The sequence below is a fragment of the Netta rufina genome, assembly GCF_964035555.1.
Source record: "Netta rufina genome assembly, chromosome: 1".
Classification (NCBI taxonomy): domain Eukaryota; kingdom Metazoa; phylum Chordata; class Aves; order Anseriformes; family Anatidae; genus Netta; species Netta rufina.
Window position 1 is genome coordinate 171,975,690 of NC_140123.1, and position 19,830 is coordinate 171,995,519.

Consider the following 19,830-nt stretch of genomic DNA (forward strand, 5'->3'; position numbering starts at 1 on the left):
ATAACATTATTATTTGTACCAGGAACCAAGGTCTGCAGTATACTGGAACAGCTTCTCCAAACAGGCTATTTTGATTTAAATTCTACTAATGGAAAGTGTTTGTTTCTTTAATGTAAAATGTGTGTTCTTTAAAAACTATCCACACTTTAAGATTAAGTTCCATGCCATGCTGTCAAAGACATATGTGCAAGTTCTTGAAGCCTCTTTAATGTCCTTTTTAAAAGGATCGTAAACTGGAGTCTTAGGGGAGCGAGCTCTTCAAAGCTGTGCTTTGTAACATCGTTCACATGGGGTATTTCTAACCCTGACCAGTTCCTCACACACTCACTTGAAGCTCCTACAAATTCTACATATACTCACATATACAAATTAGTATCTCTTTAGTCAGCAAATAGTAAAGCAAACATATAAATACCACTTCTTATGCATGATAATCACTTTTAATATCTACAAAAGACGTCAAGGAACAAAAACCTAAAGGTAAGCTCTGAAATCAATAGAAAGGCACCTGTCTTTTTTTCTCTCAAAACATTTGGCATTTGTGCTTTCACATCACAGCTTAAAAAATATGTGAATACAGGTGAAACATTATTGAGATAATAATTCTTTAAATAAAAATTTAAATGCTATGTTACAAACTTTAAAAACAATACTATTAAAAGTGTTTTAATTGTGTATTATGTGAAAGTGAAAGAAAATTCACATTTATTTAATGACAAATTTTACTGCACTTCTAAATGAGTAGCTAACTTCAAAAATACACTTCTCATGGTTTTATATCAGACAGTATATAATTAAAAGGTTAGAACAATTTGGGTTAAAAGACATTACAAAACAAAGCACTTAAAATTATTGAACAAAATATTACAGCCAAGTTATTTCAGATATTTGAAATCACCTTCCTTGGGTCATGATTCAAAGACTATGATATCTGCAAGTAAGGTCAAAAAAGGCTAATGACCCCCAAGTATTTTTTTTCTTAAAGCAAGGCTGCAACTACAAAAATGGATAGATTTGAGTATAACAAACATCTTAAATATATTATGAAGTGAGGTATGGTAGTGTCGAAGTGCTACAGTGGATTTCTGCATATTCAAACTTATTTCAGGTCAACTACTTTGAAGTTTGAGATCAGCAGGCTACTGACTGCTTGCTGCAATGTTTTGTCGTATGACCTCTTCATTTAGATGTTCAATGGCCACAGAGAAGTTACATTCAATTAAGCAGAAACTAAGAACATGATCAGATATGAATGATCATATCTGGCAATTTAGAAGGCAAACTGTAAGTAAAAATGCAAGCATACAACTTATAATAAATACATTTTCAAGCATTTAACATTATCAATATTTTAAAAAGAATTTAAATAATAAATGCAACTATTTTATACAGAACTGTACCATTTATTATACACACAAGTATATCAGTTCCCTTTGTTTACAAAGGCTGGTTACAGATATATGGAATGTTACAGTACCATCTTGCATAAAATTTTAGTACAATTCGTACTTCAAAAAAGGGTGCAAAACACCAGCCTAATAAATCTGACTGAATTGAAATATTTTTAATTACATCATTAACACATACACAACAAGCTGTACATAAGCCCACTTTTCAATCACCACTTCAAGATACTGTAGCAAGTACATTAGATTATAAATGATTCCAACTACTCAGTTAAATTTATTAAAGGTTTGCACTGCTACTCACTCTGGAACCTTTGAGATATAGCCTGTACTCATGAATTACTGAGCTCTTGTTAGTACAGTTAAAAGGCAGTCAACATCAGTTGCCAAGTACTAGTCACAAGAGATTTCCTCAGAGAAACTTCACCTGGGAACAAACATTTTTGGATACTTTTTTCCTTCAAAAATTAAAAAAAAAAAAAAAAAAAAAAAAAAAAAAAAAAAGAAGAAAAGTTTTATGGGGTCAAGACTCTCCGTTCTGTACCTTGGATGCTGGTGGATGCATGAAGTCCTTAAAGGGAACAAGTGCCTCCTTCAGAGCAGAGCACACTTCTGAGGAGGAGCAGGTGATACATTCTACTAAAGTCGGGTACAAGGCAATAACTTGCGCCCATGTGTTAGCATCAACTGCAATGAAGAAAAGAACAGATTAGATCACTTTGTACCATCCAAATTCTTACAATACATTTTTAAATACACACGTAAGTTAAGAACTCACACAGATGCCTAAACTAAAATATCTCTACAGGGTCCTCAGCCATGATGTAGGATTTGCAGGAAAACGCCATACTCTTTTGCAGCAGCATCTGTAAGCCAGATGGGATATCCATAAAATGGTACCACACACTTGTGTTTCTACACAGTTCATTAACTGTGTTTTCTGGATGAAGAATAACTGACAAATTGAAGATGCTACTTTTGTTTAGTCCGTAACACACATACATTTTCTGCCTGCTTTTCTCAGTTGTTGGTAGGAAGCTGAATTGGACACGTTTCACTTTTGGAAATGTCATTAATGAGGCCTACTAATTTCAAAGCAATCCAGGCTATAAGAAATATAGAAAGCAGAGGGAGAAACACTGCACCAGGACACAGGAATATCCATGGTATATTATGGATATGTCGGACTATATATATTATAGTCCAACAAGTGAAATTAAACACTGTTAATGAATCTTATTTATCACATAGTTTCCTCATTTGTCTCTGTTTTAACTTCACTTCAAGAGAGAACAAAACCCTTATTTCAGATAGCATTTTTATTACAGAAATAATGTGATTAAAAGCTAGGACAAGTGGGTGTGAAGTGATTCTCCAGTGGCCCTCTTATAAGAAAGTATGCAGCAGTTTCGGGACTCACTACCACATGCTGATCAATGAAGAATGTCTCTCATTGCAGGAGGATGGATATGGGGAGTAGGCCATATCCATCTGAGCTGGCTATTTTACCCCTCTAAAGCAAAACCCTGCCAAATTAGCACTTCAGCCCCAAAACTTTATCTTCTCTGGAGTAGTTCTATCGCAGACTCACAGAATGGTCACTACACCCCTTGAAGAGCCCCTTCCCAGCTTTCCTGCAGGCCCCCTTTCGGAAGGCCACTATAAGGTGAAGCCTTCTCTTCTCCAGTACGAACACCCCAACTCCCTCAGTCTGTCTTCATAGGAGAGCTGCTCCAGCCCTCTGAGCATCGTCTGCCCTCAGCCTTTTGCTGTCAGCCTGGGAAACAGCGCTATCAACATGCATGCTGACTGATGCTGCAAACGAGGCATCACATCTTTCAGAAAACCCACTCACCTAGGTTTTTCTGGAAAGACTGCTTTGTTTCAGGACTGACAAGTTTTTTTTCCCTTCCTCACAATATCAAAAAAGAGGGAGGTAGAGGGAAGCAATAGATACGCTATTCTGTCAGAGCTGTGGAGTACAACACAGCTAGTTTAGCAAAGAGGCAGCACTAAGCAGTACGATGATACTAATAATATTCCTCATAGGCATCTGTTAACAACTTGAAGATCTGGAACTTCAGGAAAGGGGAAACAAGCCATGAGTACAACAGAAAGGTATCTATTTATCAGAAGTTGATTTAGTATCTCCAACTGAGTTTTCTGGTGGGCACCCCCCACACATACAGTAGGTGCAGCTGACAGGAGGACCAGGACACGTTCCCCTAAATGAAGTTCAGATCCCCTCTTTTAATCAGGCCTTTATATACATCTGTCAAACATTTACAGCATCACTTAGCATCAATGAGTGTAGGCATTATGGGGGCAGGAGGTACTACAGCAGAAAGGGAAGGAAAGCAAGACTTCATGCTTAGGTATTTAACAGCCTGCCCACTCATTTCACTGGTACACCCCTTTTACTGCAGAGTGCACCTATGGGAATGAGATCCATGGCAGCCTAAAGAGTTATCATGAGAAAAAAAAAAAAAAAGAATGTAGCAAAACTAATAAATACAATTACATATATTTAAGAATTCTATTAACATTTTATGGAAGTTTAATTTGTTTTCAAAAAACAGAAAGCTCTATCTAATAAAAGACATCAGAAATTCAAAGTTTGTATTTATTAAACATATCTTAGAACCTTATAATGTTAGCTATACTGGGGAAAAAAACTTTTTGTCTACCTGCCACCTACATATACATAGAATTACACAATACTGAATCTTACAGAATACACTTTCCTTTCCAATTTGTATTAAAAGCACTACAGGAAGGAAGAAGTAAATCTTTGTGGCAGATATGATTTTATATTGTTTAGAACCAGGTTGTTTAACAATCACTTACCATTTTCAGGCTGAGTTTTTTTAAGTGAATCTATGAGAGTACTGACAGCTTTTAAAACAAATATGATTTCTGTTACTTGTTGCCTACAAAGGGAAAAATGCAAACAGTCAACTACTAATTTTTATTTCAAGACTATAAATTTTCCATCAAAGTTACACAACATTAAAAAAAATGTAATGAAGACAGCGGCCTAACAAGAAAAAAGGGTATTAAGAGAATAAGGTTATCATTTGTCTGTAACTTTCCAACTATCATAGCTGTTGCCAGCTAGGATGGCTTTCAATTTGATGTTTAGAAAGAGTAACAGCATACATATCTCAAACTGAAAATACTGACGTACATGATTAACTGTAACATGGAAAGAATCAATTCCATCATTCACGATCAAAGCTTCAAAAACATTTCAGCTGAAGTTAACTGAAATTTAAATAAGTTCCCATTTGAAAGAATTTCCTGGTACTTAGGGCAATTTTCTGTTTCCAGAACAATTACTCGAATAATGATTCAAAATATTACTATTTGGATATTTTGTCTTATTTTCAAGGAGACTCTCCACCTCTCAATTTAGAAACTATAAATAGTTCTGCTAGGAATAAAGGGAAATTAGATTTCAGAAATATCAGAGATATCAGAAACATTGTTTCAGTAATTGAAAATATTTATTACTGAGTCATACCCCTATCTTCTCTGTAACAGCACTAAGCATGACCATTGTTTTTAAAGGTTTTTCCAGTCAACAGAATTTTGATATCAGCATTTCTTTATAATATTTCCCATGCATTTCTTAGGCTTTAAATTTCACAAAAACCTAAAACACCCACACCCCACACCCCTAACAAACACATGACTGAGACATATTTTGAATGCATCCTTCTTCCCATAAAGTAGTGGGAATACCCTTCATTTCCTAAAGACATTGAACATACCGTGGAAGAGGACATTTGCCACTCAATCTCTCATCTTCTATGTAGCGATGCAATACATCCTGTGACCTTTTCAAGAGCACAGAAAGTGCCATTCTAGAGATGTAGCCTTCCTGAGGAGTTGTGACTTTATTACTGAATGAAAACTGGAGCAGTGTTTCAAAACACACCTTAGAGAACTCCTCTCTCATTCGAATATCTATTTCTGCTTCTGTCAAAGTAAAACATCATATTTAATTGTGCAGTGTGCATGCCAAAACCCAAAATGTTGCATTTCAATCAGTTAATAATACTTTGCAAAAAGATTATCACTCCTGTAGTACTAAAAAAGATAGTAAGATTAACAGTGATATTGACAGATATTAAGAACACATTGTGAGAAAAAGCGACTGCAATATTCACAACAGTTCAAGAAATAAAAGAATATTCAATACATTCAGCAGCATGTCACCTACTTAACACTGCTTTAATAACAAAACACATTCAAGCAAATTTATTTATTTATTTATTTTAAGAAAAAGGTAATGGCAACCCCAGTTCCACATCACCATTACTAATATCTGGTACTGTACAATCCAAATATTTTTTTCTGTAATGCTTTATGTCTTTTTTTTTTTTTTTTAATCTTTCAAGATATATATATATATATATATGCAAATTTTTTTTAAAGGCAGAGAGCATATCTGGTTGGGTACAATATATAGTTATGCTACAGTCATTTAATTTTTAAGAACTGGGTATCATGTCTGTCTAACAATTGCCTGAAATTACTGTCAACAATTGCAGCTGGCATAACAGAAAACAAATTATGCAGAAAGTTCAGAAAAGACTATAAAAAAAAAAACACAAATACAATATTTTACATGATACTGACCAAAAAGTAAGGAAATAATTTTTAAAAATTGCAAGGAATGTTCTGCAGCTTCCATGAGACAAAATATAGTTTATAAAAACAGGCTGCATATTAAATAGACTATAGCATATACATGTCATGGAATTTCAAGTCTTTATTAGAATATGTACTGCCAACATTTTTGTTACTTTCTAGTAGATTTAAACATCATTTTCTGTATCTTTTGTCATTCAGCTACCATACCTGTAAATGAGGATGACTGAGAGTGTATCGAGCCTTTATTGAGCATAGTCATTATTTGACCAACAAATTCCTTAGGAATAAAATTAGCATACGGTAGTATCTCTGTACTAATAAGCTGCACCACCTAAAATAAATTAATTAAATAAATTTATATTGGTTTTCTGAATATTAAAGTTGCAATTCTAGTAGAAAGCAAAAGAAACAGCAAACAAAAGAGACATGCCTAGTGTAATTTCACAAAATATTCCAATGATAGGTTTTATAATTTATAAATACCCCTAAAAACGTGGATTTGTGTGTAACAGATTAAACTCAGACTAATAAACTTCATTTTTTCCCTATTTCTGAGTTTCTGAAGCAGTTATCATTCAGATTTCCACTGACATTTCAAGTATGTTCTTCAAGTACATTCTTTACAGTTTTGAAAAGAGAAGATCTGACATTAGAAATCTCCCTCCACCCAATTCAATATCCTCACTATGACATTAGCACATATATCACAGGCTTACAACATGACATCAGTGAAACACAACATGTGAGCTATTATCATCTAAACAAGCCTAAAAGCAAGGCACGTTAACTGAAATGCTGTTATTGTTGGTCTTGATGCTCACACACAGGAACAAAGTGGGTTTAGATCTCCCTAAGTTAATGCATTAGATTTCATTGTTCTGCACACTGCAGACAGAATTGTTCAGACTTTTTATCCAGAAATCTTCACATCCTATCTGTTCTGGAGAGATAACAGGAGATCAAACCCATAGACATTGCCATGCCTTCTCTGCAATTCCCTTTCCTCTGTAAACCATCCCTGATCTAACACATCTCTTTGTCCTGGAGTAAAGGAGGATCCAGTCCCTCTTCACTCCAAGTATTATCTTCCTTAATTTTCTTCGGTGTTATCCAATCAAGCATGATTTCCTTTACAAGTGCAGTGGTCTCTGTACTGCACAAACAAGACATCATTTCTCCATTTATGCACAAGGTTTTTAGCACTGAGAACACATCTGGACAGCAACAATGAATGCCACCCCTCAACACAGAAAGCATTCATTTTAGGCTCAGTCATCAGCTTCCTTTGGTTTACAATTACCTGTATAATTGCTTGGCATAACATAATAAGTAAGAATCAGATAATGGGTTAGAGAAAGAAAGACATTCTGTTTTTCTGTTTTTTCCACTCAATGCTGTTTTGAACTCAAGTGGACAAGTTTTTGGCATGAAGCTTTCTATCCTTTACACAGCCCTGAAGCAGCCAAATTCTGAGCCTCTGAATTTCTTGTCTCATTTTCAAAAGGAAAAAAAAAATCTCAAAAAAATAATGAATGGGAAACTTTTCCAAAAATTATTTAGGAACTAAACGCTACCTGTGAATGTCACTATTCCGTACATTTACAGTGTAAGACATTTGCTATAGTCTCCTTACCTCAACATCAATACTCTCATTCTTCTGAAATTCTTGGATTGAGAGATTATCAGGAGGTGTACTAAAAAAAACAACATACTACATTATACTTTTAAATTCACATAATGTGTACAGCTAAACAAGAGAAAATACAGTACATTTAAAGTTATTACATGCATCAAGTTGGTACTGTTATATGATAATTATTAACATTTTAGAATAAAATCGAAATAATCTAATAATAAATAATCTAATAATCTAATAAAATGTAATAATGCTAAAAAATTTTCTAAGGGAAACAGCAATAAGCACTAAATTGAAGAGTTTCAGCTGATGGACCTGTTTAAGGACTGTACTGGGTAAAACCACCACAAGGACTTGCAACACCAACACCATTTTTCACATGAATGTCAAAATAATCTCTTTTGTCTTATATGTGCAAAAGTTGTAACAATAGTTTAGATGCATCTGCAAAAGTATCACGTAGGCATCGCAGTTCATTAGTTTTTAGTTTTTCCTCTCACTATGCAGAAGAGATTTTTGATTTTCAGCAGTTATTTGAAAAATAACTAATTTTACATTTTCTTTTGTGTTAAAGAAACACACTTTTCATTAACAGGACATTATTTTGTCTCTTTTCTTGATAACTGATACTTATTCTCATTCATAATCAATTTTAGGAAGAGAGAAATCTATTTTACAGAGAATAATTTTGAAGAATTTCAGAACTTTCTGCAATTCTTCCATGATATATAAAAATCTATTTACAGGTAAAATGTCCAGAAGTAATTCAACCAGGAATATTGCCCCATCCTTTACAAGATCCTATGTTAACCTAAAAGATCCTATGTTATTATGTGGATTCAAATTCTCTTTCCTTTGCTGGACAATGCTACTGTTGAGTTACTGGGCCAAGCTCCTCAGCAGGACAGAAAGAGTAAGGGCTTTCTACTAGTCAATTGAGTATTTCTGCTGATGTGCCTTCATCAGTCTTTTAGTTTGGATCCCATATGGGATTTTCAAGTTCATCTTTCAGACTTCCCTGTTTACAAACTTAGGTTCTCAGAGTGCACTGAACAGAATTCATTTTTGATGAAATCAAACCAAAAGGCTACAGCTCTAAGCTCCAGAAGACATTTGCCTGACAGGAAGCCAGACTAGAACCACTCCAAAATAAAGCACCTGAAGTGAGCACTCTGTGGCTAACAGGTCCTCATCAACCCTAATGATTTTATGATTCTATCATGAGCTTCTATGATTTTATGAGTCTATCATTGCTTTACCGACCTGCTCCTACTGCACTGTACTGTTTTCACTAATACAAATTAAGTACTTTAAATATAATTTCTGCTGACAAGTAAGGCACTGAAGGCAGAGAACTAAGCAGCAGGTTCAGAGAAAAAAGATTAACAAAAATAAAAATCAAAGGAGGTACTTCACATGACAGAAACTCTGAAAGACGTTGTTTATAATCCTGTATCATGGGATTTGTTTGCTAAAATATACACAGATTCAAAATAGCCAAATTATTAAAAGAAAAACCAATTTAGAGATGATGACAACCTGTGGTACAGAAACTTCCTGAGCTATAGAAACTGGGAGGTTGAAGGAACTCATGAAAATGTCGCTCTGTGGTCACCTTGTGCTCTTCAGTAGATAGCCTGGTAATCCCTCCAAAACAGCATAGAGATCTAGATACCTGTCTGTTCTGACCTAGTTATGCTCTCCTCATTTTTCTGGCATAGAGCAGAAGTCAAAATCTCCACATATGTCCCTTTGAAATTTAAAGACAATTGCAAAACTCACTGGACTGTGGGTTCAGTGTCCCTGTAGCGTCTGACGTGCCTGGAAGGTAACTTTCTTCGAGCTAATGGAATGACTCACAGCATTAGCAACAAAAATCAGAGACGAGGAGCTATAAAAATTCAATATAGTTCCACAGATTAAATGATCCCCTTTTCCCATAATTTGACTTTTTGCCTTTTTTAAAATAACTGTAAAAATAACATTTTAAAATCTTCAAGCTGAGCAACAGCTTGGAAATTTGACCACTTGAAAGGAAGGGTTAGAAATACTGGAATTAAGATTGCCTGTGGTACTTCAACTTGCTACTGTAGCGTACATTTGCACGTTGCAATGCATCTTAAATTAGATGATGCCTTATTTTCTCTAGAGAAACCATCTGATTAAGTACACAGGATGGTCACTACTGAAAAGGAAGGGAAATGAGATGGCCAATCTGCCACTTTCCCTGCCTGATTTACTGCAGCACACAGGCAGGTGCAAGGAGAACAGAGCCCTGGGCTGAACAAAGAACCGAGCTGGCCTGTGCGTGAGGGAGCAGCGAAGTATGGCAGCGGCAAGCAGACCGGCATCCTTTGGCTCCTTTCCAAACTGCCTCTGCACAACCCCTTTTTTTCCTCCACCCCCATATTTTTGAGTTTTTCCTCCACCCCCAGGAAAGAGCAGACGTGTGCAGTGGGTAGTTCGGAGGTAGGTCTTTTTTTGTTGTTCACTGGCAAAGCAGCTGCTAAATATATGACCATGGACCTGTGCCAGCGTTTTTTATTTTTTTTTATAGGGGTACTCATCTGGGCCTGTCTTCTCTACCCCACTTTCATTTTCATGAAAGGCTGGAGTCTTCTAAGTCACATTCAAATCTGGTGAGTTTGGATAACAGCTTTTTTTTTATTTTTTCCCTCTCAGTGCTCCTATATGATGCTGACCAAGTCAAGTAAGAGATTTTTGCAAAGTAGGTTTCTTTTTGTCTGTCTCCTGGGTGCTTACCACGAGTCACCTGGAGTCCAATCTGCACACCTACAGCTAATGTTCAGTTCTGACGATTATGACAATATCTATTAATTTTCCTGCTTGAAAATAAAGATACCTCCTTGCCTCAAAGGGATTTTATGTAGATAACTTCACCACTATCTGTGAAATACTCAAGCGTTATGTGTATGACCAGAGACACAAAGAAAGAAAGAAAAAAAAAAGTAATATTGTATTTGTTATTGGTTTGCATATTAGGCTGTCATCAAGTTTGGAGTTACATGTTGAAAGCAAAGAATAAAATACTGAGTAGCTGTTCGTCTATACCTTTTGCAACATAAAAAGTTAACTATGTGAACCCTTTAAATAGTAATACAAACTATTATGGTGTTCATACACTTATGCAGGTCATGTTGAATTACATGGAAAGCTTTCATTCTGACACTTCCTAATTTATGAATTACTGACTTTCTGAGCTGAGGTTTATTTAAGGACGTTTTATGATCTTTCTAGCCAGTCATCCATATCTTACCTACCATATATGCCACAAATTATGCTAGACTTTTGTTCACATAGGAAATTACTCCCAAGTAAATACATTTAGAATCACAGACTCACAGAATGGTTTGGGTTGGAAGGGGCCTTAAAGCCCACCCAGCTCCAACCCCCTGCCATGGCAGGGACACCTCCCACCACACCAGGTTGCCCAAAGCCCCATCCAGCCTGGCCTTGAGCACCTCCAGGGATGGGGCACCCACAGCTGCTCTGGGCAGCCTGTGCCAGGGCCTCACCACCCTCACAGTAAAGAACTTCTTCCTTATATCTAATCAAAGCCTACCTTCTTTTAGTTTAAAACCATTATTCCTTGCCCTATCACTATACTCCCTGACAAAGTATCCCTTCCCAGCTTCCCTGTGGGCCCCCTTTAGGTAAGGTGTCCGTATAAAACATCTTTCTAGGGGAAAAAGCATTGCTTCCCTGATGCAATATAGTCAAACCGTACGGGAAGGGTCAAGATAGTGCAGATCAGAGGCAGTGCAACGCACACTATGGCTCTGTGCAGGATTTCCCAGGTAAAGAGTTCCCAGCTGCTGCCCACTGTCTAGGGAGGGCTTTAAAACCTAACAACAAAGAGCTAACAGGCACTGAGAGTCCTGCTGTGCACAGCAGCACTCTGCTCTCAAGCATCTTTTTGGAAAGTATTGATTTAATTCCCTCATGTGAGCACATACTTCTGCTCTAGTAAATTATATATATGCACGTTTGTTGAATTTTATTTTATATAATGGCTTGACATGCTTCCGTGAAAGCCTCTGGGAAAGAAGTATGATATGAAATAATAAACAGACCAGCCTCTTACTAGAAGACAATTTTGTGTAAATTAAGTTACATGAAATGTATTAATTTTTAAATGTCACTTTGATTTATAATAAAAATCAAGATTATTGAGCCTCCTGAGCTGCAGCTTGCTTAAAGGAAAAAAACAACACCAGCAAAACCAACAACGAACAAAACAAAATAAAAAGCTGGAGCTTGTTGCTTGGAAGCTGTTAATTCTCTATGACAGTAAGATTTTCCTTTTTCATTCACCTGGGCTCTTTTGGCTATATTGCTTATAATTGCTTGATGTACAAAGCTGCAAAGACCACTTCTGCTGCCTTTGTACATGCCAAACATCAATGTGTGTCTCCTCTCACTCAGCCCCACAGCTGGCTTGAAAACCAGCTCCTGTCCAAAAGGCCATGCAGAGGAGACTCACTATTTTAAACAGAGAGGTTCAGAGATTTTTAAGGGTTCTTACCACAGTGACTCTTGCCTAACCAGTACCAACTCAATTCCACAGGTAGAGGCAATACTAATAGATCTACAGATGTGCTGTCTAGGGCCACAGTGATTAGAAGAATCAGATTAGAATAAAGTTTAAAATCTTTGTTAAAAACATTAGTGAAACAAAAATACTTTTCTACACTAGGAAAGTTTTTGGTTCCTCAGCCAGGTAGACTTGGAGGATGTGCATAAAAAAAATGAGACAATATAGATTGGGATATTTTAATGAACAAAGCTAGAGGGAAAAATCAGCCAACTCTGTTATCCATTATCTGTTGGGACTCACTACAGAAAGATATTTCCAAGGTTTACAGTGATGCAGGTATTTCATATTTAGAACCATCCCAGCAGCATGAAGTCAGCTCTGAAGAACAAATTTGAAAGGCAAGTACAAAAGGAAGATGTTTACCTAGTTTTGAATGAAGCCTGGACAGAAGACAGCATGTAACGTGTACAACACTAAATAGTGGAAAGTGCAGAGTATGGGAAGGTGTACGGGAGGCAGGGAAGAAAATTAAGTTTATTTTTGACAAAACGTTTCAGTTTACTTGTAGCTTAGCAAAAGTTAAAGAATGGTGACATAAGAAAGTCAATTTTCAGTTCTAACTGTATTCAGGTCATTATTAAAAGGGGTGACAGGAGAAACTAGACACGTTAGATCATTGTAAAAATCCAGATAATGCAATAACGTCTCACTGATAGCCTCCTGGGTATCTCTGAATTGCAACTTCCAAATGTGGAGCTCCAGAACCTTTTCAGTCCACGCTGGTCTTCAACACAGCAGTCAGATTTGTACAGTTCTGCACTTGACTAAATAAAGACCTCATCCTGCATGGCTTTGCACATTGGAAAGCTACTGCGACTGTGAGTCTGTAAACTATAGTTATGGTCACCAGATCACCAAAACTAAGTCAAATGACCAAGTCACTAGTCTCACTGAGAGCACAGGGTGTGTTTGTGTCTTGGTTAATTCATTTTTGGGGATACAGACAAAAATCTAGGTACTACCAAAAGTGTCAAAAACTACAACTCATTATTACTATAAATAAATCAGCGAGTACACTAAAAAACAGCCTTTATACCACCTGGCTGACCTAAAATGAAGGACCAACATGGACAGCTTTTAGCAAGTACTTTTCCACTGCCTTTTGTGTAATCTGAAGGTTGGCGTGTACCTCAACTCAATAATTAAATTTTGGCTGTTACTTTAAAAACCATAACCAGATCCTCTCAGATTACTCCGGAATAAGTCACCACTATGATTAACATATATTTTTACTAGCACTATAACAAAGAAAAAAAAACTGAGAGAACACAAGGTTAATTTGAAAATTCTGAATTGAATTTCCTTATGAAACAACTACAAATGTAAGACACTGACTACACTCCAATTACAATCCACTAATAGACACAATTTAGAAAATTCTAAACCAAAAGGGACAGGTTATTCTATTTGCCCAGGCTTGTTTCACAGCAACTTGCAGACGTGCAGAAGGACTCAACCAAAGGAAATCAGAAGAGAATTACCTCCCTGTGGGGAACTTCCACAGCTATCTCTAGAACCCTCCTTGCATCACAGTGAGGGAGGCAAACTTCAGGAGCATTGTGGGGAGGAAGAGGAGGAACAGGATGAAGAAAAGGCGAAATGACTGCTATTGCTAATTGTCCTGACTACCGGCATAAGGCAGACATGCCCCCTTCCTAGCTTTAACATGTATTAGGACCACATGGTTCAGGCTGATGGGGGGAACAGACAGGCTATCTATCCTACAGCAGAAGGTAGAAGGCTACCGAAGGATAGGGCTGTGACTGCAGGAGGAGCGTGCTCTTGGGAAAACAATCTAGATGGATGTGATGTGGAAGGGAGGAACACAATCAAAACCAGACATCCCAATAACCACACAACATGTAACTATATAAGCAATAAAACATCTACAGATAACCCTGGAAGGAGTAACGAGCCAGACCTTTAACTGGAAGGCTGGATAACGGGGAAGTTACCCTGCTGTAGCCATAAGGTGTCATGAACCACCGGCCTACTATTAGTCCTTCAAATTCTTTTGAACCTCAAAGCTTTGAAGTGAGAGAGCTAAAAAGTTTCATGTGGCTTCTCCAAGAAAACTTTAATTCTGATGGAAATGCTGATCCCTTCTATTCCTTTATGTGCACATCTTATAAATAAAATTACAGAATATGCTCTCTATGGTCTCTAGAGAGAGAAAATCAGACTCTTAAGCAAAGACAGACAAATTATTGGGCGTTATATTCACAGAAGTGCTATGTTTCCTTTACCTCCAGAGAATATTCTCCCATGCATGGCAGCTGCCAAAAGTTATTAATACCAATAATGATTGTTTTTAGCAAGCAGCGTGTTAAGATGGAATTTCTATGGTTGGAATAGCTTTCAATAAATGTGTAAATCACTCATTTTTAAGAAAAACAGATGACATATTTGGCCAAAAAAAGTCATGCAGATGATAAAGGACTATCCTGAATCATACTGAAGATCTGTGATAATCTTACGTCCCTGGATTTAAGAATGGTTAATAGCCCAAACTGTAGCAGGACCAATATGGGTCAATACAAAACATGAAAATGAATATTTCACCTTTTTCAGAGATACCTAGGAATAAAACATATTCCCAAAGTAACTGCTAAGTGAACATACATTTTCCTAAATATCCTGAAAAATCTTCATTTTAGTTTTCTAAACCCAACAGTGAAATTGTCTATAGAGTGTTAGCTGATTTGGATGGGTTGTCTCAGGATGGAAGCAGGACTGCTAACTACAGCTGAAAACAAAACCAAAAAATTTACTGCAAAGATTATGTTAAGTTCAAGAAACAGCTAAGCATCAAAACACATTTGTGGTGAATAGAGAGTCTTAGCTGTAGTCTCAGTGATCTTTTTTTGATTTTCAGGTCCTCCTATCTAGTATTATTTCTTTCAAGTAAATGTTTATAATAAAGGTTTTTCATTCAACTGTCTTATAACAGTACTGGTGAAATTCCAAAAACACTCATTATTACAAATATTTTTACTAACAGATATGCCTCTAAAATTAAGTTTCATTGGTATCTAATTTTAGTCTGTTTTGGATAAGCTGCTATTTATTCATCACTAATAAATACAGCTGTATTTGTTTGCTGATTTTTGTGTTTGCACACAAAAGTCTGCAAACACAAATACACACAGAATATTAGCATTAGGTACTGAAAAACCCTGCTGTTTCCTATTAAAAAGACATATTAATTTGCTACTGAAACCAACATACAAAAAAATCAGGGAATTAAATTTTTCATTTTCCATATTGCCCTCTAATCTGAGACACAATTAGATATACTTTAACTACTGCTGAAAGCATCCATAGATGTTCACAGGAGATGGAAGTTCCTTATCCTTCCTAAACGATCTTCTACAATACCTAACCTTCCTTACAGCAAAAGAATTGTTCTCTGGAGCAATCTTTTACCATATTCTAAAGATTTAATGTGTCTTCCTAATAATATATTCTTTTGTTTGAACAAATTAATGGGTCAAATCGTCTAATCTCTGATCATCATCATTTATCCTTTCTGAACTTTCTCAACATGTCCACATCTACAATGTTCCATTCTTGGCAGATTATGCACATACACCTGTCTGCCTGCCATCCTTTTCACAAAGTATTATAAATAAAATATATTTATTAAGTTTCACTCAATTTATCTTGTGCAGAAACTTGTAAGGTAATTACAGGCTTCTAAGTGTACAGCAAGGTAAGAAATAATTTTCCAAAATTCGTAAGTGGAGTAGTTTAAGGCAGAACTCAAGAGACATATACCTAATAGTGTTCACCTTAACTGAAAATATATATATATACTGCTACAGTTCTGATTAATTTGATTACACATCAATAACTTTATCAAATCCACAGCAAGCATCCTTGGGAGTACATACAGAATTTCTTGGCCTGACTAGCATAGCTATACCTTGTATTCAGAGCTCATCTTAGCTCTTTCTTGCTTCGACATTTCACCTCTTGAATGAACTCTTTTCTCCTACTGTCTGAAAGTATGCTTTTTTAAAGTTGAAAAACTGGTTATGTTTTTTCCTTCATTCCTTAGAATCATCTTCAAATAACTAATGATATGGCTGTTTATGCTGAACTCTACTGGCACACTGTTTTACTACTTCAGTGAACAAATTACTTTCTAGTATTTTCCAGCTAAGAAAAAAAAAAAAGTGTTTACCTTTTAGTAAACAAAAAATCTTCAAATGTATTGGCTAGCTCTGGCCACATACTGTCAAATTTTCCAGAAGATGCATGCTGTCTTGCAACTGGTAGTCCAATGGAGAGAACTTTGAGAAGGGAGGAAACAGCTAGCTTCCATGTGCTTTCCGAAGGACAGGAATATTTCAGACTAAGAGGTATTCTCAGTGTCTGGAAAATACAAGTTCAAATAAAATTCACAGTTGCTCAGAGAAATCAAAGAATAAGACAGATTTCTGTAGATCTCACCAGACATTTACATAGATGATAGCACGCATCTCTATTTTTTCTGCTGGTATATGAGATGGTCTTTTAAAAATATAATTATAAAGACAATTTACCGCATGCCAGCTGGCTAAAGCATGGGTCTGTTAACAAATACAAGGTTAGAAGCCAGATCTGATCCATTACCAATTACACTACGAAACTACCTACTGATTTTCTATATTACCATCCACCATTTCTGCCAACTCTGACAAATGGGCTCACCTAACATCTACAAGATTTCTGGCAGTTCTTTGTCGTAAGTATATTCTGGAGAGTTTAGCTCTGTCCCTAGAAAGTTCTCTCAAGTGCTCTCAAAAGTTTAAAAGAAAAAAATAATTTTAAAAAAAGCCACACTAAATTTAAACTTTTCCTAAAATGCGAAAGTTGAACTATACACATAATCACTGCAAAACATCTGGTGATTGCTGACTGTTAAACCACAGGAAGTTTAAAAGCAAAGAGTTGATGAAATTCTGTAGATAAAGGCTGCTAGACAGCACAAATGTATAGCAGATTAAAACACAACAAATTCTGGATAGAAAGACAGCTTCAGTATCTATAAAAGAAACCCAATAACATGTTTAAAACTTCAAGCTTATGTACTATTTGCATTATATCTACTTCTTCTAGCATTGTTAGTCAACAATGAACTAACAAAGAACTGATACGAAGTTATCTTGGAAATCTAATTCTTTAATTTACGTTTCAAATATACATTAACTAAATTTGGGCACTACATGGATGTCCCTAATACCTTCAGGGAAGCTTCTGATTTGAGGAAAGCAAAGGGAGAACTCACTCTCAGGATTAAGTTAATTAGAATTATTTTTTGCAATAGTTATCAGAGCTAGGATGTAACCCTAGAGATAAACTGAAAGTATTCTTCTGATGCTTTTGCTCATATGAGTCAAATCTAATTCTAATATCAACATGGGCTTCAGACACTTGAAGAGTCATTTCAGAAGTCTTTTCATCTACTGCAGTAGGCCACAACATTATCAACTGTGAAATTCAGAGAAAAATAGCATTTATAGTTTCACCTAGCCCATTAAAACAGAAGTGGAAACCAAATGTATTAATTTTGAAATACAAGCATGTAACAGATTCCAAATAATACCATGTAACTATTTTAAACATATTCACGTTGCTAAATTTCTATACAGGAACAACCTGAAGTCAGCCAAGTCATTAGAAACAAACCTAGGACCCATATAGTTTTCCCAGACATTTAGCATTACTTCCATTATTTGCCAAATTTGTTGGTTAAAAACAGGGTAAAAAAATACGAGTTTGGCACTTTCACCTTAAAGGCACATCTGTGCACCCATAACATTTTATAGCTACATTAATGGCACACAAAGCCATTAAAAGTAGATCAAAAGTACCAGCTAGAGCACACCTCCAGAAAAATATTTTTGCCAATTTTGTCTTCAGCCTTCAGTCGTATTTACTAAGAGGCCTACATTTCAGATTCAGGTGCATAATACTCTCGAAGATTACTACTGTTTGGCCAAAACCACATTTGTTTATTTTTGTATTAATACTGAAATACTGATGCTGTATCATCTAGCTGAAGACCAGTGCATGCAGCCCAATTAACAGTGTTCGTAGCATCACAAGAAATTATCTGCTGCCTATCTTCACAGAATATTTTTTTAAACTAAAGCTTTAAGCATTCCAGAAAGTGTTTATCAACACTATCTCAAAATAAAATTCTTTGTTTTCAAAATAAACCCATTAATTCAGAGCACATGCAGGACAAAGCTTTACCTTAATAATGTTCTGAAGAACTTTCTCGTTTACAACAGCTTTATGGCAAGCTGTCTTCTGGTATAAGTCCACGACCACTTCCAATGATCTCTCAGCAAATGGTACATAATTCAATGCTACCCATTCAGCCTAGGGAAAAAATAGTAAATTACTGAACTATTTGTGAGAAAATATTAATTAAGGAACAAAGGCTGTATGCTTTGCATTGAACTCTCAGTTTAATGCATGCAGGGTTTGCTAAGAATATAGTCCAAGCAACAAAACTGCAAATACAGTGTGGTCTGACTATGAAAATGTACTCCACATTGAAGTAAAGTACATTTAAGTAGGAAAAATGTTGCAATCTAGGCAAGACAACTACATTAGGACAATCTTTAAGGAAATTTAACTCACCGGTGCAAATAGTTGTATCTAGTGTGATTCCATTGTGTTGCAGGATGAATAGAATAAGAAGAATTAATACATACATAACAGTTACCTCTTAGATTACACTGAATCAGATGCTCATGCTTAGTGAACAGCAGAGTACACAGATATAAAGAATTACCATGTCCCGTTTCTCTCCTGCATGTGCAATTCAAAAATGTGCAGTTTGAAGGAATTTTCTCCATTCAAAACTATGGTGCCTTTCTATTTAATATAGTGCCAAATACAGGAGCAGATATTTTAGCTTAATTCACTGGACAAATTCAGACACATTCACTACGTCTGGTGTCCAGGCAAGAATTTTCCTACGTGGAGGAATACAGAATATTAAAAAACAACCAAAAAAAAAAAAAAAAAAAGTAGAATTGAAAGGGAGCAAAAGAAGATGATAAAAATACTAATAAATCCACTTACTACACAACATGCATAGCAAAATATTTACAGATAGAATAAGTGCATTAGCTAAACAACCTACATCTGAAGGTGAGTTGTGTTCACCAGCCAAGTGAAACAACTGAGACTTCTAATAAATTACCTGATTATATTTTGCATTTGCAATGTGCTTTGTTTCCAGCTGTCCATACTGGGGAGGCTTGCAGGAAAATTCGACAAAGGCCAATAGCTGGTCGAAGATTGCAGGATACATTATCTGCATGTTTTCTGAGCCTACACATATAGCCTATAGCAAAAGAAAATACAAAAGCTTGAGCATCAGCATTTAAAAACCTGCCTCAATCCAAGGAGCTCCTACAAAAAAATCCTTGTATCTGCCTCTTATCTACCTCTGTGAATTATAAGGATGACTATTAATTTAGCTCACAAATTATTTTCCTATACCAACA

General features: G+C 35.9%; 1 protein-coding gene across 2 annotated transcripts in view; it reads right to left on the reverse strand.

Annotated features, from left to right (window-relative positions):
• Positions 1–203: 203 nt before the first annotated feature.
• MON2 (MON2 homolog, regulator of endosome-to-Golgi trafficking) overlaps positions 204–19,830 on the reverse strand; it is a gene marked incomplete at its 3' end in the record, with an annotated part of 69,849 nt that continues 50,222 nt past the window's right edge. The window contains exons 27-35 of one of the 2 annotated variants that reach the window (XM_084284396.1): positions 19,524–19,667; positions 18,563–18,691; positions 16,506–16,696; positions 7,699–7,759; positions 6,273–6,396; positions 5,180–5,387; positions 4,254–4,336; positions 1,951–2,093; positions 204–1,833 (exon numbers count right to left, since the gene is read on the reverse strand). In XM_084284396.1, the coding sequence (XP_084140522.1) occupies positions 1,819–1,833; positions 1,951–2,093; positions 4,254–4,336; positions 5,180–5,387; positions 6,273–6,396; positions 7,699–7,759; positions 16,506–16,696; positions 18,563–18,691; positions 19,524–19,667 (1,098 nt within the window). Of the gene's footprint in view, positions 1,834–1,929; positions 2,094–4,253; positions 4,337–5,179; positions 5,388–6,272; positions 6,397–7,698; positions 7,760–16,505; positions 16,697–18,562; positions 18,692–19,523; positions 19,668–19,830 lie in introns of those variants that run through there. The other variant, XM_084284395.1, reaches the window with a different exon arrangement.